At 38.9% G+C, this 23668-nt stretch overlaps 2 protein-coding genes across 44 annotated transcripts in view; one reads left to right on the forward strand and one right to left on the reverse strand.

The window, feature by feature from the left end:
- Nucleotides 1–23668, reverse strand: part of Bent (projectin protein bent) — a 96175-nt gene that overhangs the window by 4981 nt on the left and 67526 nt on the right. For all 43 annotated transcript variants that reach the window (XM_070294243.1, XM_070294242.1, XM_070294234.1 and 40 more), the window contains 30 exons: nt 23266–23565; nt 22787–23089; nt 21854–22312; nt 16814–16936; nt 15778–16665; nt 15213–15515; nt 14240–15121; nt 13731–13986; nt 13067–13392; nt 12590–12892; nt 11965–12349; nt 11425–11630; nt 10661–11121; nt 9994–10528; nt 9632–9826; nt 9053–9536; nt 8616–8871; nt 7807–8141; nt 7581–7696; nt 7128–7412; nt 6691–6830; nt 6296–6559; nt 5456–6072; nt 3824–4922; nt 2408–3633; nt 2153–2286; nt 1544–1751; nt 788–940; nt 486–712; nt 106–396 (listed from right to left, as the gene is read on the reverse strand). In XM_070294243.1, the coding sequence (XP_070150344.1) occupies nt 106–396; nt 486–712; nt 788–940; nt 1544–1751; nt 2153–2286; nt 2408–3633; nt 3824–4922; nt 5456–6072; nt 6296–6559; nt 6691–6830; nt 7128–7412; nt 7581–7696; nt 7807–8141; nt 8616–8871; nt 9053–9536; nt 9632–9826; nt 9994–10528; nt 10661–11121; nt 11425–11630; nt 11965–12349; nt 12590–12892; nt 13067–13392; nt 13731–13986; nt 14240–15121; nt 15213–15515; nt 15778–16665; nt 16814–16936; nt 21854–22312; nt 22787–23089; nt 23266–23565 (11760 nt within the window). The remainder of the gene's footprint in view (nt 1–105; nt 397–485; nt 713–787; nt 941–1543; nt 1752–2152; nt 2287–2407; nt 3634–3823; nt 4923–5455; nt 6073–6295; nt 6560–6690; nt 6831–7127; nt 7413–7580; nt 7697–7806; nt 8142–8615; nt 8872–9052; nt 9537–9631; nt 9827–9993; nt 10529–10660; nt 11122–11424; nt 11631–11964; nt 12350–12589; nt 12893–13066; nt 13393–13730; nt 13987–14239; nt 15122–15212; nt 15516–15777; nt 16666–16813; nt 16937–21853; nt 22313–22786; nt 23090–23265; nt 23566–23668) is intronic.
- LOC138932244 (odorant receptor 63a-like) lies at nt 17608–21054 on the forward strand. The gene is made up of 10 exons (XM_070293881.1): nt 17608–17824; nt 18242–18361; nt 18494–18611; nt 18945–19206; nt 19690–19806; nt 19873–19963; nt 20258–20406; nt 20579–20711; nt 20794–20881; nt 20960–21054. Exons 1-9 carry the CDS (start codon nt 17681–17683, stop codon nt 20842–20844), a joined length of 1185 nt encoding a protein of 394 aa, XP_070149982.1. The 5' UTR covers nt 17608–17680; the 3' UTR covers nt 20845–20881; nt 20960–21054.

Here is a 23668-nt window from a genome sequence, read left to right on the forward strand (position 1 = left end):
GTATATTAAATTTAAAATATTTGATATTAAATATATCAAACAGTCATCTAATATTACAAAATGACAGAAGTATAAATATAAAATTTTGATAAAAGAAACGCTTACGTTGTACATTAAGGAAGACAACCTCCTCGCGATAGCCATAGTGATTCTCCGCGCGTATGATGTACTCTCCTCGGTCTTCCAGCTTAACTCTATTGATGATGAAGGTATAATCGTCGCCGTGGTACCGTTTCATAAATTTGACGGACTGTCGTAGCTCCTGATTGTTGTGAGACCAGGTCAGCGTCGGCGCCGCGATTGCGATCACGCGACAGGTGAACTTCACGCTCTGTCCCTCGTAAGCAAACGCGCTTTGCGGCTTGATGACAAATCTGGGCGCTGCTTGTCGACGATCTATAAGAGAAAATATGAATTATTAATCCTAGACAATTAAGATTTTGGTGAAATTTTTAATGGTTTTATAATACGTTAATTATACTCACCGAAGCAAGAATCATAGATTCTATATTTCTCGATCAAAAGCTTCCTGAGCGACGAGTACTCGGCTAGGCGGCCAATGGGAAGTACATACTTGTCCCAATTCTCGTACTTGGCACGCAATCTGTCCCTAATGCTGAGGTAACGGCTGCTGGCGATCGGGTTGGTCCACTTGCTATGATCGCCGGTCAACCACGGATGAAGGAGACACTCGTGCGCTGTCATGCGCTTCCTGAAGACACACGCGAATGATAGAATGATTCAATACAAGTTTCCTATATTAGACAGAATATAGTAGAGAACGTACTCTTTGTTTTTAATGAGTAATCGCCGGATGAAATCTTTGCCCTCCTCGGAAACGTCGCGGAATGCCTCCTCATCGAAGTCCCAGTCGCATGCTTTCACATTTTTCAGGGTCTCGATATCATTGTCACCCGCGAACGGCGAAAGACCACTCAATCTGTGCAAATAATGCATACTAAAATATCTCGGTTTAGAGATCTTTTTCTATCAAGAAAATTCTTCTCGTAAATATAAATACATTTTTTTATTTGAAAATTTTTCAAAAATAATTTCGAAGCTATGTAAAAAAAATTATTGATTAAAAATTAATTAAAGGCTGCAATTAGAATGAAATTTTCATGGTAATAAATTAAACGTCTCTTTGCGTGGATTTCATTTCTGTTATAATATTTCGTGTTTTGAACATGTCACAATTAGAGATTAAGAATTAATTATCGCTTTTTCAAACTTTCTATGTATGAAGCAATGAACGTTGAAATTTTTCGTATCGATTAGTTGCAATTAATCATATAAAACACAATTTAGCAACATTTTCTGAACTCCTTATTTTCTCTTTCTTTTCAATTACTTTTCACAGAAAATATAAGGTACTGCATACATCTTTTCAGAATATTTCAATGTGATATTTCTAGAAAATGTTTAATATGTTTCTTTATACGTTTATTAAATTGCATATTAATTATATATTAAATTGTATATTAATTGTATAATAAATTTTATGTTAGATTATTATAATTAGCAAACAGAAAGATCTACTCACAGAACATAAGCCAGTACGCCGCAGGCCCACATGTCGGTGTAAAAACCGACCGGCTCGCGTTCGACGATCTCGGGAGCGGCGAACTCGGCCGTACCTGTGCTGATCTTTACTACTTCGTTCGGATCGAGTTTAGTGGCCAGACCGAAATCGATCAGTTTTACGTTGGTGCTGTTACGAGTTTGGCACATGATATTTTCCGGCTTGATATCTGAAAAAACAATGGTATATTTTTTTAAATATAATTATACATATTTAATAATATAATTATAAATTAATAAAATAGCTGTGTTTTTATAATAATCATACTTTCATCTGCATTCAAAATTTAAAATAAAATTGCAATTTAAATATAAAAACTGGAGATAAAATCTTTATATATATATATATATATATAATTAATAAAAATTTATGTAATATTTAAATTTATAATATTAATTTTTATAATTTTATTGAAATATTTTGATTAAAAATAAATATAAAAGTATTATAATATATTATAAGAAAATCGTTGACTTATTTTATTAAGAAATTTATAAACTATGATATAAGATTTCTCACAAGCTTCACTAGTATTGTAAGAAAATTATCTTTATATTAAGAATGTCTCACCCAGATGGATAATGTTCTTTTCATGCATATGCTTGACGCCCTCACAGATTTGCCTCATGTAATTAATGACCTCTGCTTCGGACATGCTGTAACCCTCGGCCGTGATTCTCTCGAATAACTCGCCGCCGGATAGGCTAACGAGACAAATGATCGAGATCAAGGACATAACGCAAACTCGTCACAACTCGTCGAAACTCTAATTGTGCAAATTCTATGTAATTATTGTGATTTTTCTGCCTCAAAGTGGATACTTACAACTCGAAGATGAGCACCATCTCGTCGTCGTCCTCGAAGGCATCGTGCAGATTGATCAGCTTGGGATGGTGCAAATGATTCATGATGTCGATCTCTTTTCTGATGAGTTCCTTTTCCATTACGTGCGACACTGGGATAAATTTGGCGGCGAATATATTGCCAGTGGTCCTCTCGCGGCAACGGTGCACCACGCCAAACGCGCCGGTACCGATCTCCTCGAGGATGTCGTACTTGTCATAGACCGACGTGTGCTTGATCTCGACCGGCTGCGGCACGTACTTGCTGTACACATCGAACACGAACTGATCGTAGTCGCGCGGCTTCTCATCGTCGCGTCCACGTATCTTTTTGCCGCTCGCGTCCACCTCATACTCCTTCTTCTTGAACTCGCGCTTGATCACACCCTTCGTGGTGATCAGCGGTGTCACCTCGCTCGGATCGGACCGGCCGTAGATGTTCTCCGCGCACACTCGGAAGTCGTATTGATGTCCGGGGCTAAGACCGGTTACCGCGAGCGTGCAGAACCGGGTGTTGCCGGCCCGAATCCAGGTGCTCATCGGATGCTCGCGCTTCTCCACTACATAGTTAGTGATGTTGCTGCCGCCGTCCCACAACGGTGGCTTCCAGCTGACCGCCAACGAGTCGTGGCCGATGTTATCCACCTGCGGGAATCTGGGCGGATCCGGACGATCGCTGATCTGGATCTTGATGATGGCCGTGTCCTGGCCTAGATCATTCTCGGCGGTGATGCGATACGGGCCGGAGTCGATGCGACTGCCGTCGCGGATCGTCAGTATGGCGTGACGTTCCTTCACCTCGACGGCGTAATGACCGCCGGACTCGATCACCTCGCCTTCGCGCACCCACGTGATCTTTGGTTTCGGGTAGCCGGTGAACGGTATCTTGATGACGACGTTCACGCCCTTGTCGAAGAAGGCGGTGTCGCGGAATCGTGGCGGTACGTTCAATCTGGGTGGCGTCTTGATGAAGAGTTCGCCCTTGGTGGATTTCACGCCGCACTTGTTAGCCGCGCGACAGAAGTACTCGTCAGCATCTTCGCCGAAGACATCGTGGATGATAAGATTGTGGGTGTCGCCCTCGGAGTAGATGTTGTAGCGACTGCCACTCACGATCTCGCGCGCACCTTTGAACCAAGTAATGCTCGGCTTCGGCGTGCCGATGATTTTGCATTGGAAGTGAGCGTTGTGGTTCTGGACGCAATTCACCTGGTGAAATGAATGGAAAGAAGTTAATTATTTTGGATGAAAGAAGCAAGTTCCAAATAATAATGATTTTTAGGATTATTATTTATTTTTTATTTAACACTTTTTAAATTCGTAATATAAATCTATGAACTCTGGAGATAGCTATTATAAAACTGTTTCTAATCAAGATGCAAATAGGGAAAACACAAACCTTGTGAAGAGGTTGAATGATCTCCGGAGGCTTCGCCGCCTGTGGATCGACGATCTTCACAGAGGTCGAGGCCTTTGACTCGGGACTGAGTCCAGCCACGTTTTGAGCAAATACTCGGAACTCGTATTGCCTTCCTTCGATCAGATTACTGATATTGATCTGGGTCGGTAGGCAGATGCTGACGTTTACGCGCTGCCAGGCCTGACTGCCGACCTCTCTCTTATCGATCCAGTAACCCTGAATCTTAGCGCCGCCGTCCGTTTCCGGCTTCTCCCATGAGAGATTGACAAAGTCACCCCCTACCTCGATGACCTTAGGCGTACCGGGTGGTCCCGGCGGATCAAACGGCGCCTTGGCCTTGATGGGATTGATACCCTCCAGTGGTGGACCCATGCCGTTGTCGTTGGTCGCCATCACCCGGAACAGATATTCCTGGCCTTCGGTGAGACCCTGCACGACAAAGGTGGTGTCCTTGCAGAAGGACGACACAATGATCCAGTGCGTGTGACTGACGTCACGACGCTCCACTACGTAATGGGTGATCCGAAGACCACCGTCGTACTTAGGCGGGTGCCAGGATAGAGTGCATGTGTGCTTGTCGATATCGGAGACATCGAGCGGTCCAGTCGGCGGTCCAGGTAATCCGGTGATGTATACGGTGAAGGACGCGCTCACGCTGCCACTGTCGTTGGAAATGGACAGATCGTAAGTGCCGGCGTCGTCTTTCTGAATATCCTTGATGAAGATGATGAGGTATTCGTCGAAGACGGTATATTTGATATGCGTGGTTTCTACGATCTTGTGACCGTCCTTCTTCAGCGTCACCTCCATCGGCTGATCGCCGCTGTAGTAGATCTTGATCTTTGTGTTGTCGCCCTCCGGCAGATAGAGATTGCCCGGCATGCGCTCGATACGCGGTGGCGTGCCAATCTTTAGCCGACACGTGGTCGCGGCGACGCCGAGCGGGTTCGATATCTGACAGCTATAATCCCCGTCGTCCGCATCCCATACCTCGGAGATAACCAGTCTATAGATTCCGTTTATCGCCTCGGCGCGGAAGCGACCGCCCAGAGTGATCTCACGGCCGTTCTTCAGCCACCTGAACAAGTTAAAATTATAATTTAAAAATTAAATTAAATCTAGAAATATGTATATTCACAGAAATTATAAAGTTTTATTTTTTATTGATAACAAAAACTTTAATTTATATTATACTAAATTATATATACTTAAAAATTATATATTAGTATATACATACCGATATATTAATAAATTAAGTTGAATAATTCGTAATTAAATTTCAAAAATTTCATTTAAAAGTAAATATATAAAATTTAAAAATTAAATTTAGATTATAATTAAAGTTAAAAATTAAATTTCTACTAACATTAATCTAAAAACTTATCGTAATATTTATCGTTAAAGAATATATCAAATATAAAAATGATGACATGTGTGTGTTCTTAATAAACTTTTACTTTTAATAAATATGAGATATAAGTATAAAAATATAAATTTTAATTTAAAAAAAACGTACAATTTTAATATTATCTTAATCCAGATAATATCCTCATCTTATGACAAATAATACGATTAAAAAATGAATATTCGATAAATGTTATTCCCACTAACCTGGCAATCGGTAGTGGTTTACCCGTAGCCTCGCACTCGAGGACGAGGGTCTTGCCGAGCGGTATGATTTGACTAACGGGCAGATTCCTGATAAACTCCGGTTTCTCGCCGCCCTCGACCTCGCAGATTTTCACTGGGGTGGTACACGAGCTCGGTTCGGACCTGCCGGCTGCATTCACCGCAAAGATCCTGAACTCGTAGTCGCCCCGTTCGATCAGGTGCATGACCGTGTAGTCGGTATCGACGACGTTGTACTCATTACACTTGGACCACATCGCGCTACCCACTTCGCGTTTCTCTATCACATAGCCGGTAATCCTGCTGCCGCCGTCGGACACGGGCGGTTCCCATCGCAGATCGACGTAGTTTTTGCCGACCTTGGTGACCTGCGGCGTGCCGGGTGGCGATGGCACGTTGAACTTGCTCTTGAGTCTAAACGGCGCGGACGGTGGGCTCGGTTTGCTGAAACCGGCCGCGTTCTTCGCGCGAATCCTGAATTCGTACTCGTGCCCACTCATTAGACCATAGCACACGTACGTGGTGTCCTTGAAGAGATAGTCGTTCGCCACACGCCATTGAACATCCTCGGCGGGATCGCGAAATTCGATCTTGTAGCCCTGTGATTGAAATTTTTTCGTGAATTATTCCAAGTCCACGAAAATACTTCAAAATGTTGCGTCAAAAAGGTATGTATGTCGATTTTAAAAGTGTAAGTCTAAGATAAATTTATCTAATTCGTATAGATAAATTTGTATAATTCGTTGCGGCTGTTTATAATACGCCAAATTTCGAATGTAAAATGTGTCGATGATTTTTCCCTTGTAAATTGATAACACACACCTGAATGCGAGATCCTCCATCGGACAGTGGTTTTGTCCAGATCACCGTCGCGTTCGAAGTGTCCCAATCGATGACACGCGGCTGTCCAGGCGGATCCGGCACCGTGAACGGGAACTTGGCCGTTATCGGCTCGTCCGCCTGAAGCGGATCGGATATTCCGTATTGATTCTCTGCTCTTACGCGGAAATTGTACGTGCGATTTGGCTCCAGACCGATCACGTCGTAATGCGTGCTCCTCACGAAGCTGCTGAGCTTCACCCAGAACTGAAAAATATTCGACAAAGTAATGAAAATCTTAATATCTGTCCGATAATGTTGATACTTTATATCGAAAGAAAACATTTAATATTATTTCTTTAATAGCGTCATTTATAGACCCTTTCTATTGAACTTACGCCTGCCGGATCCAGTTTCTCGACGATGTAATTTGTGATCGGCGAACCGCCATCGTCGAAGGGCGGTTTCCACGTTAGTGTGCAGGTTTCCGGAGTGATATCGGAGATGTCCAAAGGCGCCAGCGGTGGCGACGGTTTGTCTAAAAAGAAAATCATTTCACAATGTATTACATATGGCTTGTAATATCAAAATACGTTAAAAAATATATATAGTATATTAATAAACATAATTATCATAGATCTGAAAATGGATAAAAAAATATGAGTTTAAAACAAGATTTATAAAAAGAGAATTATTTTCTGTAAAACTTTTCAAAGAATTTCTTTTTCAAATATGCGTATGATTTTCTGAAAATTAAATCTAACAATAAGTTGAAATTTTAAGAAAAAAAATGACAAGTCAGGAGTTAAAAATTAATGCGTAATAAAAAACTTACCGACAACGAGAACTTTGCACGAGGCGGAATCGGTGCCGACGGTGTTTGTGAGATATATCGTGTACGTGCCAGTGTCCGACCTCTTCGCCTTCTTGTTGATGAACTGCGAGGCCACATCGGTCGTCTCGAACTTGATTCTTTCGCCGGTGAGAACCTCCTCGCCATTGATGGACCAGTTAGGTCTTGGTCTAGGATTAGCCGTATACGGCACCGTAATGGTAAATGGTTCTCCCGCGATAACGGTCATGTCGCGGATGCTGAGATCGCTCGTGATCTTCGGTGGGACTGTAACGAAATGATTGACATCTCGAATAATATCCAAAACTTGTCGGTAGTCAAAATTAATGACGACGAAAAATTTAATTGCAAAAAAATTATTTTATTGTGTATTAATTAATATATATAGATGTTTTTTATTTTAGAATAAAACCAGTAAAGAAGAGATATACTTACATGGTGGTGCGCTGGCGCGAATGACATCGGAGTTGGAACTCCATGGTCCACGGCCGGCGGCATTTTCCGCAGCTACCCGGAATTCATAATCGTGATTCTCGATCAGTCCGGTGACCCTGCGAGATCGACGAAAATATTTAATAAAACACCTCGTTGAGAGACTATTTCTTCCGAAGAAGTAATGTAAGGACACGTAGAGGTGGAGTAGCGCAAATACATCGCTCACTTGTAAGTGGTATCGTGCACTAAAGCCGGCGTGGCCTTGACCCACTTGTCCTCGCTCAGGAGACGCTTCTCAACGACGTAACCGATGATCGGCGAACCGCCGTCGTGACGCGGCTTACTCCAGGTGATGGTGATGCTGTCTTCGGTGGTTTCCACGCCGCGAGGTGTGCCGGGAGCGCCCGGCGGATCGAAAGGATGTCGTGCTTTGATCGGATCGATCGTCGTCGCCGGATCCGATGTGCCGTACTGATTCTCGGCCATCACTCGGAACTCGTACACCTGACCGACCGTCAGATTTCTGACCCGCACGAACGGTGTCGTGACATAGCTGCTCACCTGCAAGTTTTTTCTTTCTCTTTAAATTCCAGTATATATATTTAAGTCAAAGATAGTTTCAGATTTTTTGTGTTTTCTGTATTTTTTATTATTAGTTTTTTTTTCTCTCTTATAATTATTGGATAAAGAAATCTATTCTTAGTGTAGCAAAATTATTTGTATATATGTATATTATATATGTGAAAAAATATTTCTTTTATTTTTTATTTATATATCTAATTTTAATTAATTTTTTTCAGGGTTCTAATAATAAATAATTAATTTTGTAAAATATAAAATATAATAAAAGTGTGTAAATATTTATTTGTTTTATATATAAATGTAATTAAATAATCGTGTTTATTTAATTCATTGGAATATAATAAATCAATTTCTTCAATTTTTTCAGAAGTAGACAAATGTAAAAAAGAATGATATTCTCTGTACTTTTAATCTCGATATTTCATGACCTTCCTCTCTATAATATTTCTTTACCTTGGACCATGTGGCGGCCTTCGGTTCCTTCTTCTCAATCACGTAATTAGTAATATCAGCACCGCCGTTATCCTTGGGCGGATTCCAGAAAAGGGTAAGAGCGTCGCCGCCAAATTCATCCGCGCGGAGATTCTCAGGTGGGGAGGGACGATCGAGGACTTTGACGTTGACAGTCGCCGTATCGAAGCCGGACGAATTACGTAATTGAAGTCTGTATTGTCCTCCGTCCGAACGTTTCGCATTCTTTACCACCAAGCTACAACGGAAAATTGTACCATACAATGTCATTACATCTTTCTTTATCTAATAATTAGCTAACGCGATGAAGAGAAATATCTAGCACTTGATACATATGATATTAAATTTTAAGAATATTATTTCTCACCTTATTTTTTTTTTCTATGTAAAATTTATAATAATCGCAAAAATATATATACCTGGCGAAATCATCGGCTAGTTGCTGATGGACACGCGAATCGGTTTCATCCTTAATGACGTCGTTGGCGAACCACGTGGCGGTTGGTTTCGGAAAACCTATGTAAGGCACATGAATAGAGAAGTCCTCGCCGGCGCGAACGGTGATGTCGCGAACTCCACCAAGATCCATGACCGGCTTGTTGGGTTGCTCCTCGATGACGATAGGATTGCTGGGTCGGCTCGGGTCGCTGCTACCGACGTCGTTCACCGCGAAAACCCTGAAGAGATACTCCTCGCCCTCCTTCAGCTTCGGCACGGTGTACACATTGCTCGGTATAGGTGCGCCGTTTACGTCCGACCAGTCGTCGTCGTCCTTGGCCTTCTTCTGTATGATGTAGCCTCTGATCTTCGCGCCGCCGTCGCTTCGCGGTGGTCGCCAGCTTAAAGTCACCGAGTCCTTGGTGATCCTGTCCGCTTTAGGCGGCTCCGGTGCATCGGGACGCACTACAGAGTTAACGATAATTAAATATTAATCTTTGAATTCTTGGTTGGATTTTTTTTATTACAATATATGATTATGATTGATAAAATATATTTACGGCGTTGGTGTCCAGCTGTGATAGGTTCGGTGGGTTTACTGGGTTTTCCAGGTCCAGCTTCGTTGACAGCGATTACTCTAAATTCGTATCGCGAACCTTCGTGAAGATCCTGCACGGTGAATGTCGTGTTCGGTGTCGGATAATTGTTGACTTTCAACCATTCGCCACCACGCTCACGTCTTTCCACATAATATCCTAAAGAAGATAAGTATTGTATAATGTAGTTCTACATAATATAAATCAATTTTAATTATAATGTTGTTAAAAAACGAGAGAAATTTTTTTCACCAGAAATTATAACAATTATAATAATATTTTATTATTACTGTTAAATATTATTATAATTTATTTTGACAATTTACCAGTGATAGGCTTTCCACCAGTGTTGATAGGCGGGTTCCACGTGAGACTACAGCTGTTAGGAGTATAACCGAGGATCTCAGGCTGACTCGGCGCATCTGGCGGATCGTAGGGGCTCTTGGCGATTACGGGTTTGCCCTCCAAAGGCTCCGACACTCCATACATATTCTCGGCGCGGACTCTAAAGACGTATTTTCTGCCTTCAATTAAGCCCCTCGCCGTGAAGCTCGTTCTGGGAACATATCCGGGTACTTGTCGCCAATTGTCAGATCCGTAGTCCGACACTTCGACGATGTAATTCGTGATGTCGGAGCCGCCATTGTCCGCCGGTGGATTCCAGGATAAGCCGACGGATTCCTGCGTCGTGCCAGTATATTGCAAAGGACCCTGAGGCGGTCCAGGTTTGTCCACGACTATCACCTCGATATCGGCGGAATCCTTTCCATGCTCGTTCGATGCGGTCACGGTATACATGCCGCTGTCATCTCGCACGGATTTCTCTATCAACAGCTGCGTTCGGTCGCTCTTGGTTTCGGTCTGAAGACATAATAAAAACGAGACAATGAAAATAAAATATTTAAATGTATAATAAAATATTTATATAATAAATAAATTTAAGAAATATAAATATTTTAAATACACGAGTATATGAAAAGATGATTTAGATACCGATAAACGAAGAGTCTCCGTAAGAGATCTTCCATCTTTGGTCCATTCGATCTTTGGCGTAGGTGCACCGGATAACGGTATATTGACATTGATCGGTTCTCCAGCGCGAACCTTGATCTTGCGGCCGATTAGAGCGTCCAGGTGAAGCTTCGGCTTCTCCTTCATGGGTTTGGCCGTAAATACGGACGAGGTATCGCTTGGTTTTCCAGCACCAGCGGCGTTTATAGCCGACACACGATATTCGTATTGATGACCCTCGGTTACATGATCGTCGTAGTATTCGGGGTACCTGACGGGCTCCTTGTTCTGCTTTATCCAACGACCGGTGGCGCGATCGCGTCGCTCCACGTCATAGCCGATGATCTTGGAGCCGCCATTGCTGATGGGTGCGGTCCATTTAATCTTAATGTGATCCTTGTCGGCGTCCACGCATTCCGGCTTGCCAGGTTGTCCAGGAACCACTGGAGATCGAACATAAAAATGTGTAATAAAAAAAAAAGAAAATCTTGACTGAAACTTGAAAGAAAAATTGACATTTTGCCAAACGCGCAATAATAATAAATTAATTATTTAAGGAATAACTAGAAACAATTTTATACACTTAAAATCCTTCTCTGGAGAAATTTAAATGCCCAATTTTATCAATTATCTTGTAATTATTCCAGAGTTATTTTTACTATCAGATGTATACATTATTTCAATTAAAATATTTAATTGTAATTCGAGAAATTTGATAGTTGGTATCCTATTAAAAATATACTCACCGAATTGATTCTTAGCAACGACGGATCGATCGGTGATCAGCGGTTCGGAGCGGCCTTGTAGATTTTCTGCGCATACACGAAATTCATATGTGGTCCCCTCGAGCAATCTTGGCACAGTTGCATGATTATACTTAGGATTAACATGTGTAACTGCTGGTACCCAGCCACCGCCATGCGTAAGATCGCGTTTTTCAATGATGTATCCGCTATAAAAGACAAAACGCATATATGTGAAAAATTATTTCGCGACATTTTAGAATTTTATTAATGTAATAATTATATTGTTTCTACATAAAATTATAATTTAATATAAAATTGTTATGTTATAAAATATTTTATAAATTAATATATAAAATAACTTATATGTTACTTGTGTAACTTTTAATAATATAAAATAACAAAGAATGTATCAGCGAATTTAAAAATATATAAAGAGAGAGAATTTTTATAGAAAAATAAAAATATATGAATTAAATATACACGCAATAAACAATTGGAAATTTACTTCGTAAATGTGATGGGTCTTGAGAATTTACTTACGTAAGTTCACTGCCACCATTATCCTTGGGTGGCTTCCACGAGAGCGTGACGGACTGACTGGTGATCTCTTCGTATTGCAAAGGACCTTCTGGTGGTCCAGGTTTGTCCAAAACGGTCATTTGAAAGCTGCCCTCATCTATGCCGCTGCTGTTCTTCAATAACAAGTGATACAATCCTGAGTCGGATCTCTTGGCGTTGACAATGTGCACAATCGTGTGATAGCCAATCGACGTAATCGTCGTTCTGTCGTTGGAAGTCAATTCGTTGCTTCCTACGCTCCATGTCACTTCCGGTGTCGGTTCGCCGACAAAATCGATATCGACGTGGAAAATCAGTCCAGCTTTGATGCGAACATCTTGCAAGGGGGTCTTGATCTTCGGGGCCACTACAGAAAATAAAGAAAATTGAATGTTTTTCCAATACAAACAAAATATAAATTAAATAATATTTAAAGCTTTACATAATTTCCAAAATATATATTTATTTATATAAAATAATATATAATGTATAATATAATATACATTATAATGATATAATAAAATAATTAATAAAGTTTTTTATAAAACTTTATTAAAGAATTGGAATTTTTTTACTTTTAATTCATTTTTCTAAAAATAAAACCTACAGTAGCGTGGCTTGGCAGTGACGAGATCGCTTGGTTCTGACGGTTCGGATTGACCGGCGGCGTTGACAGCGATCACACGAAACTCGTACTCCTGACCTTCCGTCAGGTCCGGAACGGTCGTGCTGTTTTGACCCGCTGGCACGTGCACCGCATTCACCCAGTAAGGGCTGCCCTTCTCCTTCTTTTGGACGATATAGCCCGTAATCGGCGATCCACCGTCGCTCTTCGGCGCTGGCCATTGCAGATCCACGTGGTCCTTGTCCCAGTCCGTGATCTGTGGTTTGCCAGGCGCATCTGGTTCATCTGAAAGTCGAGAACGGATATATTACTTGACTTTATCAAAATAATAAAAATTATCATCTCATTTTTGTTAATACATTTTAAATTTATATCAATCGTTTAAATTTATGTCGATTAAATTCTGAGATCTTTTAATTTTATTTTTTACTTTTATTTAAATATGTTTATAAAGCTTACCAAACTCGTTCTTCGCGATAATACTCTTCGTGGTTTCGAGCGGATCGGATTCACCGATGTTGTTAACAGCTTTGACGCGGAACAAATATTCCTTACGATGGGTCAAACGATTGACCTCGTGACTCAGCACCATACTCATGCCGGCGTCGGACCAAGTTCCACGAGATAGATCCATCTTTTCAATGACGTAGTGCAGAATAGGACTACCGCCGTCGTCGAGAGGATGTCCCCAGGCCAAGTGGCAACCCTCTTTGGTAACGTTGCTGACATCCAGTGGTTTCTCCGGTGGCGCCGGTCTGTCGAGGACAGTGACTCTCGCGCTGGCACTGAAAATTTAACGTCATCATTTAATTGATTTCTCGATTAATTAATGATTATCAAAAATATGATTAAATTATTATTAATATAAAATATAATAATATAACAAATGATTATTACAATTTATAACAAAATTAAATTGTGTTATCAGAATTTTAATTACTAAGTTTCTTTAAATTCTTTTATTGTGTATATATTTTTCTTTTCTTTTTTAAAAACAACTGTAATAAAAATTCTTGAACGTGAATTAATTTGATAAAAATTTTATCTAAATTTTGAGAATATATGTAACCACATATTTTTAAAAATTGATATTAAAACTTTCTTTTATAATATTATCAATTACCTGAAACTGCCATGCTCATTCTCCAAGGTCAACGTGTAACGTCCGGTATCGCCACGAACGGAGAACGGAATTTCGAAGGAAGTTTCAGTGTTGGTAGTGTACATTTCGTGACGAGCATCAGCCACAATCTCAACTCCATCGCGATTCCAAGTTGCCTTTGGTTTAGGCGATGCAACGATGGGAATGTTGTATCTGATCTTCTGACCGGCGCGCACCACCAAATCGTTCAGCAAATGAATGTCGAACGAAGGAGCGACTGTAATAAATTACAAATTATGTAAAATGCCAATATGTATATAGAGAAAAAATATATTATTTTAGAAATTTGTAAAAAGCTATTATTTTTTCAAGAAAAAAATTTTGTGTGCAAAAAGAATTTATATTTTCTGCTATCTACAATAAGAAAAATATTCTTGTGTAAAATATATTTATGAAATAAAAATTCCTTATAGATTAAAAATTCTTCTTAAGATAATTGATTTAATTTCTCGATTAAAATTCAAACTTACTGAAACGCGGTTTGGCAACGATCGGTCCTGATGCATCGGACGGCTCGCCAGGTCCACCCTTGTTAACGGCAATGACTCTGAACTCGTACTCCTGACCCTCGGTCAGGTCCGGTACTCTGGCGCTGGCTTTATTTCCGGGCACTTCGACTGCCTTCTCCCACTGTCCGTAACGGGGTCGTTTCTCGATAATGTAACCGGTTATAGGCGATCCACCATCCTTTTTAGGCGGCGTCCATTCGAGATCCACGTGATCCTTATCCCAATCGGTGGCAACCGGCGTTCCAGGCTTGTCCGGTTTGGCGAACGGATCTTTAGCGGTAATGGTATCCATTCCAGTCAACGGCTGGGACTCACCCTGTTTATTGACCGCCCGCACGCGAAATTGATAATCGTGACCTTCGATCAGGTGGCCCACCTGGGCTGAGGTGGTAGTAGCCTCGGCCACAGGCACCCAGCGCATGTTCTCCGTATCCATCTTCTCGACCTGGTAGTACTGGATCTCGGAGCCGCCATCGTCCTTGGGCGGCCGCCACTTCAGGGCACAGCCACTTCGGGTAACGTTGTCGATCTTCAGCGGACCCTCGGGTGGCGAGGGTACGTCCAGTACGTTTACCGTCAACGTGGCGGAATCTTTGCCGTTCACATTTCTGGCCTCCAGTGTATAGACGCCCGAATCGGAACGTTTCGCTTCTATTATGCGTACTTTGGTGTTATAGTCTTCGTTTGTGACCTTGATGCGATCGCTTGCCATCACTGTGACACCCTTGAGCGACCATTCTTTGCTTGGCGGCGGCTCGCCGATCACCGGCACGTCGAAGTCAAAGAAACCGCCGGCGCGCACCTTCACATCCAGCATGTATTTCCTGTCGATCTTCGGTGGAACTAAAGACAAAATATAAAATTCGCCATTTAAAAAAAATCATGTTTATAATTCTTTAAACTTCTTCAAATTAAATTATTTGCAAATGCTCACGATTCTTAGGTCGCGCCAGATGGGACTTGGACGCCTCTGACGGTTCGCCGGGACCAGCTTTGTTGACGGCCCTCACGCGGAATTCGTATTGCGTTCCCTCGACCAGGTCGTTGACTTTGCCACGATTCGTGTCACCATCGACCTCCCCGCACTTCTCCCAAGTTGGACTGTACTTATCACGTTTTTCTATGATATAACCAGTAATTGGTGATCCGCCGTCTTCCTCAGGACGCTTCCACTGAAGCTCGACAAAGTCCCTGTCATAGTCAACCACCTCGGGGGTACCCGGCTTTCCCGGTTCGTCTGCAAAAAAATACAATAATACGATAAGAAAAAGAATGAATTAAAAGTATTAATAATTATTAATTAAAAATATTAAACACATAAAAAATAATTATTGAAAATATTTGAAAAAATATCCAAAATTTTTATGAAAATAATCATAAAAATAAAAATAATTATTAAATGGACAATATTTATTAAAAATAAAAAAGATATATGTTTAATAAAATATTTAAAAAAATAAAATATATAAAATCATTACTTTAAAAAATTTTTTTCTTACCGAAGGGATTCTTCGCTTCGACGCTTTGCATAGCCGTGAGTGGCTCCGATTTGCCCTGCTTGTTGACAGCTCTCACCCTGAACTTGTATTTGTGCCCTGGCGTCAGACCCTCCACTTGCAGATTTGTTTCTGGTCCGTCAGTTTCTCCAGCTGGCACCCAACGTCCCGTGGCCTCGTCCATCTTTTCCACGACGTATTTCTCGACCGGTTGTCCACCGTCATCCTCCGGCGGCTTCCACGAGAGTTTGCAACCCTCGGCGTGCACGTCGGACGTACGTAATGGACCCTGAGGCGGACTCGGCTTATCCAACACGGTCACCTTGACAAAGGCCTCGTCTCGGCCGTTAATATTTTCCGCGATGACGGTGTACTTGCCAGATTCCGCTCGCGTGGCCATTCGCACGCTCAGACTAGTGTTATAATCCATGTGCTTCACCTTGACGCGATCGGTCGGCCGGACTTCCTTGCCGTTCAACATCCACTTGGTCGTCGGCGGCGGTTCGCCCGTCACCTTGCAATCGAAGTTGAAGTTCTGGCCGGCCTTAATTCTCACCTCGATCAGATTGGTGCGGTCAATCTTGGGCGCCTGGTTGCGCGGTTTCGCGATGATGGTCGGAGTGGCGTCCGACGGTTCGCCCGGACCAGCCTTGTTCACAGCTCGTACGCGGAACTCGTACGGCTGTCCCTCGATAAGATCCGGCACGGTGGCGGAAGTCTCGTCCGCGGGAACCTCTAACGCTTTCTCCCATTCGCCGTATTTGTCCTTCTTCTCAATTATGTAACCGGTGATCGGCGAACCGCCGTCATTGTCCGGTGGAGTCCATTTGAGATCGACATGATCCTTGTCCCAGTCGGTGGCTTGAAGATCACCCGGTTTGCCCGGCTCATCTGCGATTAGATGCGATAGATTAATTTGATATATTCCTAGATTCTTTCAGATTGAAAAATATTTCTGTAATTTGTACTTGCAGCAATGTTTTTGTATTTAATTGCTTGATTTAAGGTATAACACTTAATATTAATATAATTAATATACCGAATGGATTCTTGGCTACTATTGCTTGCTCCGCTTCTAAAGGCTTCGATTCGCCCTCGGCATTGACCGCGGATACCCGGAAGAGGTACTCCTTGCCAGGTGTTAGACCCGTCACCTCGAGATCTATAATAAATAATTTAATATTTAACATTCCATATTATAAATACGCAATCATTATATATATGAATTGAATTATGTATATTTTAAAATATCGAATTTATAAACAAAAAATATCCCAGTGATAAATTTGATAAAAAATGTAATCCACAGAATATCAAAATCTTGATCGCGCCCACACATCGTCAATTTGGAAAATTTTGAAAATGTCGCAGATCTCGATCAATTCATATAACATATTTTACCACATACGTTTTATCATAGATAGGTTCGATAGTACAATATTCAAAACTGAACGACATTGCTCTCGAGGAGCAAACGTATGCTACGAATGCACGCAATGAAATGAAGCATGTGAAATTGTGGTAAAAAAAGAAGTGGCGATTACGCGTGCGCGACTTTTGCACGTATAAGTAATCTTCTCAACGAATATTTTCTCTTCTTCTCTTATGAGAAAAGAACATCTGCTCAATTTGCTCCCGTTATCAAATCGATCGCGTAATTAGGGACTTTATAGAAACATTTTACACTTTGTGGAAATACTATTCATTATTGAGAAAATGCGGATGTTCTCGCGATATCTCGTGTCGCCTCATATTATACGAAATTAAATAATTTGTGCAAAAATTTATACCAGAAAAAAGTAAATAATAGTTGATCGATCAATAGAAGAAGGAAGGGAGAAGCGTAATTCTTGTCGGCTACTTCAGTTATTGCAAAGTTATATAGCGTTTCAGATCTTGCAAAGAGATGATTCACACCGAGATTAAGTATTTTAGTTTGAATAGGATTCTTCTGCTCGCTATTGGTTTGTGGCCCTATCAACAATCGAACCTTACTCGATTTCAATTTATTATCTTATCTTGTATTCTGATGACAAATGTTATATTTCAGGTAAGCTCTAATACAGTAACTTATAATAGTATTATTATGATAAATTATTTTGCAAATCAGTCTTTTTTACCATAAAATTTAAAAAACACAATTTAGATTAACAAAATTATTATGTCAACTATATCACGATCATAACACATAGTTGTGCTTACAGTTCAATTATATAGATATAAAAATTAAACCGCACACATATACGAAATTAATATTGAAATACACATATATACTATATATATCATATATCATACAATTATAATATATAATTCTATATATAATATTTATATGTGCATTCTAATTCATTAATATGTGTATGTGTGTGTGTATAAATGTTAGAGTGCGAGTGTGAATGTATACGCATAATTATGAATTTAAAAGAATAATTTTTCGATGTAAATTTGTAAATAAAATTATTATTTGCAGTGTACAACACTTTTCACACAAAAATGTACTCGGGATCTCGCTACCAAAGTTCTATCTTTCGTATTTTTCTTTATTCTCTTTGTGATAAAATACAATTTGTTTTATCTTAAAATCAAAATTGTAAGTTAATAGCTTACTTGTTGGATAGAATAAGCATTCCTATCAAATAAATTTTTACACAATGTTTTCTCTAACATTATTATATATATAATATATAATATATAAAAGATATATATAAAATTGCTGAAACAGATGAAGGATATACTGGAACAACTACTGCATATATGTAATAAGTTAAAAGACGCAAACGAGATTGCTATTATAAACGAATATGGATATAATGCCAAGCGTTATACCGTTGCACTTACAAGTAAGAAATAATCTTTTTCACGTACAATTACGGTTTCTTTTTAACACATAAGAGCTGTTAATATTTCACTTTGGAAAATCGATTTCGACAAATTACAATAGTTTTTCTATATACATAATAATCAATAAATGTTTCAAAATCGAATAAATGATTGAAAAGGCAAAGTAGCAATTAACTGCACAATAAAATCGATCTCACGGATGTGAAAGAATATTAAAGTTTAGATTGTAACATAATGCATGAAAGAAAGTATCAGAAAACATGTAAATCAATTTAGAAAACTTATACATAGAGAATGTAAACAACAATTCTCTTTTCAACATTTTTTTTCAGTAGTTGCTGTTTGTAGCGTATCAGCTTTCACCATTGCGTCATTTTGGACGAATATTTTCAATGTTTTTTTATCGCCAAACGCGTCTCGACCACATCATTCGTTGATTGTAACGGAATATTTTATCAATCAAGAGAAATATTTTTATTTGATACTGCTACACAACATTGCATCCGTATATATCGGAACAATTGTAACGTTAGCGATAGGAACAATGTTCATTGCGTATTCTCAATATACTTGTGGAATGTTTAAAATTGCCAGGTATAAATGCAAAAATAATGCTGTAAAGATTCCGATAATTTATCATTTTTAAATGAATATTTAAACAAAATTGTTAAAATTTAATCCAAATAAGCTATTTGATAATTTCTTTTAAATAATCATTACAACAGAAATAATTATTAAGTGAAAAAACTGACAAATAAGAGCCAAGGGATATTGATGCGCAAACTTATTATTGTCAAATTTTAGTAATAAATGTGTATTCGAAATATATATTCCGGACCGTTTTTTGGTGCATCTTCAGTTTGGATAAAAATATATAAAAATTACATTGAAATTTTAGAACTTGATATACATAATATTTGTCGTTGTAGTCAAATTCCAAATTAAAATCGATAATCAGAAAGAAAGATTCACTAAAACCCGCGTAGAGTCTGTACAAATTAGTGAACAACGCTATTGCTATACATAAATCCGTCGGTGATTTACAATATAGTGATCCGGGCAAATTATTATTTGTAGCTATCGTATCGAATGTGCAATGAACGTCAACATGCTACAAAATATTAATCTTAAAAAAAATATTTTGATATTGAAGAGTTTAATTTGCGCTGTGGACATTCATCGAAAAGCAATGAAGTTCGTATATACTCGATAATGTGCGTGTGTTATATACGCATAGTAATATATTTTTATTTTTTAAAGATTGTCCACTCTCTTGATATCCAATTGTCAGGCAATGATGTTCTGTTTAATAGTATTTGGAGTAGGCGCCATGAGCCTTAATCTATTTCGAGTAAGTTTTCTATTTTTGTTAAATCTTTTGTGTGTGGAAGCGCTCGATGGCTTCCATAAGATTAAAAATATATTAAAAATATATTGAGATAACTCTTGTTGCAATTTTAATCGTGAAAAACCTTAAATTGTGACATGATATAACAATTTGAGAGCTGGAATCATATTCAGCGTTTAAAACATTATGGGAATCATCTCTTTCGTAATGGGGATCATCTTTTTCCTCATATATGAAAAAAAGTTATTTTCTCATTATACTGTCTTATTGCCGTAAAACATTTTAGATTTGTCTTAGATTTTTCAGATTTTTACGTCATCCGGAATGGATATCAAGGAATTGATACCCCCTTTTATATGTACAAGTATCGCTGTCTTGTATATGTTCCTATCCAACTATATCGGTCAGACTATAACAAATTGCAATCAGCACGTATTTGTTACCGTGTAAGAGAAACATATACCTGCAAAACAGCACATATGATAACTTATATTGTTACATAAAAAAATGTTGAGATATCTTTGCATAACAAGCATATATGAAATTTACTGATAAAATATCCGTTTCTCATCTCAAAGATTTTATCGAGAGATTCGTCATTTATAATTTATTTTCTAGGTATAACGTTCGGTGGTATGTAGCTCCATTACATCTACAAAAAATGATACTGTTCCTGTTACAAAGAAATTCGAGAAATTTTGTTTTAAGCGTCGGTGGATTATTTATTGCATCTATAGAGTGTTTTGCTACGGTATATGAATATAATAGGATATATACTTAAAGTAGCATATGTATATATTATAAGCATATAAATGGGATATTTTTCATTATAGCTAGTGAAGACCTCAGTATCTTATTTTACAGTCATATATTCTATGCGATAACGAGATTATAATAATCGGAATTAAAATTAAAAACACAGTAAGAGTATAGTCGTTATATATAAACAATATTATTCACATATTTATGTATTAGAAAAATAAAAACTTCTATTTTTAGAGCTAGAGATTTTTCTATGCAAAGAAAAATATCGAGGAACAAAATAATTCAGTTCAAGATATTATTACGTATTGTATCCTTACAACGCATTAAAATTAAATACTGTGCATATAACGTGTTTTTAATATGATAAAGTATAATAAAAATAAATAATTATTTTATTTATTAACTTCAATTTTTATATTATCTTTGAACTTCACGAATAGATTGGACACCAAAGCTGAGGAGAAAATATTTTTGTCGAAGACTCAATTTATCTTATATGCGTGAATTAAAATAAAGCGTCGACTTCGAAAAGAGGGAAAAATGCCTGTATGGGGTTGTAGTGCAAAGAGTTGTTCACTCATGGAAAAAACGCATATATTTACGGACTACTTTTAGCGCTATATCGATCGTGTAATCGTACGTATCTTAAGGAAACATTAATTGAATTACACCTGTTCCGATCTCACGGTTGTGTTTTGCCTATCATTTTTTCACGTTGTTAAGGTAATCGCACAGTGAAATTTATGCTACAAAAAAGAAATTGTATAATAGCTAATCGATCGATGCAAAAAAAGGGAAAGAGTACAACATCGTCGATTATTTCATAGTCACGCATGCTTTTTAGCTCATAAAGAGATAATCACGATATGTACAATATGCTATTAAAAAAAAATTAAAAATAAAAGTAATATTTCTTTACACATAAAACTTTTTAAATTATAATTTAAATTATGTTAAATTGTTTTACTATATATGTATAAAAATGTTGAATAAATAATAATAGAAAAATTGATTACCTTATTTAAACAAAGGATTTAATGATATCAAATATTCAATAACTGTGATTTTATGACTGCAAATGAATTTATCAAATAAGGGAGAATTTACTACAAACCAACGATTACTTACTTGGCTCGATGGAACGACCACAAGGTACCCAGCATCCGGTCTCCGGGTCCATCTTGTCCACCTGGTAGTACTCAATAGGCGTGCCACCGTCGTCCTTAGGTCTCTTCCACTTCAACTTGCATCCCTCTTTGTGCACGTCTGACACCTGGAGCGGACCCTCAGGCGGTGTCGGCTTGTCCGTTACTGTCACCTGCACCGTCACCGAGTCCTTGCCCGATGAATTACTGGCCGTGACGGTGTAATCGCCACTGTCGTCCCGCGACACCGGACGTATGCTAAATTTCGTGCTGTAGTCGCTGTTGTCGATCTGCACTTTGCGATCGGAATGAAGCGGTATCGCGCCGTAACGCCACTCGATATGTGGCGGTGGCTCGCCGATCACATTGGCGTCGAACTTCAGCATCGAGCCAGCGGAGAGAGTAACGTCCCTCAGATTGCGCCTGTCGATCTTCGGGGCCACTGCGATGAATGATTAGAGAATCAATAATTGGATGCCAATTACAGATTTAAACAAGCACGCGTTTTATCGGCATTATTTTTAGACGCGCGTACGTTTCATGGCAACGATGCAAGGATATTGTCTACAGATCGATCATTTACGCAATTAATATTTTATTGTTAGATATGTAGGCCAATTATTAAGATAGTATTTGTCATAATTATTACATAATGTAACAAATTAAGCTTGCATAAAATATAATTAAATAAGATTATATATCATAAAAATATAAAAAATAATGTTTTAAGATATAAGAAAATATTCAAAGTTATAATTCGCCATAAAGATAATAATGATATTCCATTTAACTAGTAACCACATGTCTTTAATATTATTTCCATAATCTTATTGTATGTTTCAGGAAAAGAACTACCTTATTGAAATAACAAAAGCAAAGATTGAATTAGATGTAAATTAAATTTGTAAATACTTACAGAAACGTGGTTTAGCGGTGAACGTTTTGCTAGCTTCACCGGGCTCAGATTGGCCGGCTTTGTTCACGGCGATTACGCGGAATTGATAATCGTTGCCTTCTATCAGACCGTGCACCAGAGCTTTGGTGATCGGTGTTTCGGTCTCCAAAGCCTTCTCCCACATTGTACTGTATTTATCTTTCTTCTCGATGATATAGCCTGTGATGGGTGATCCGCCGTCGCTGACGGGCTCTTTCCAAGCAAGCTCGACTTGGTTAGCCGTCCAATCGACTGGCTCTGGTGCTCCAGGTGCAGCTGGAACGGCTACAAAGAATAATTACAGATAAAATTAGCAATTATTACAGATTACAAAATAATTACAGAGTTAAAAGCAAAAATATATTAAAAAATAGAATTAATTTTATTTTTAATTAATTATAATACTCAAAGACTAAATATTGTTTATTTTTTCAGAGAATTATAACAAAAGATTCACTTACTAAACGGATCTTTAGCTATGATGGAGCTGAAGGTCTCCAGCGGTTCAGATTCTCCTTCCTTGTTGAGTGCCTTGACGCGGAATTTGTATTCGTGTCCAGGTGTAAGTCCCTCGACTTTCATCTCGGGTCCAGTGGTTTTCCCGATCGGTAGCCAGACCCCGGTCTCCGGATCAAACTTCTCCACAAGGTAACCTTCGATCGGTTCTCCACCGTCGTCCTTGGGTTTCTTCCATTTAAGCGTGCATCCTTCCTTGTGCACATCGGATACTTCCAATGGTCCTTCCGGCTTGCCAGGTTTGGCTGGTAAATAATTGCAATTAATTTAAAAATCATTAATATACATATTACAATTTATATTTATATATATATATATTTAATTATAAATTATTTTATCAAACATTTA

Source organism: Polyergus mexicanus, unplaced genomic scaffold (genome assembly GCF_030449975.1).
Source record: "Polyergus mexicanus isolate NDT 795.1 unplaced genomic scaffold, iyPolMexi1.0 SCAF_4, whole genome shotgun sequence".
NCBI classification, from domain to species: domain Eukaryota; kingdom Metazoa; phylum Arthropoda; class Insecta; order Hymenoptera; family Formicidae; genus Polyergus; species Polyergus mexicanus.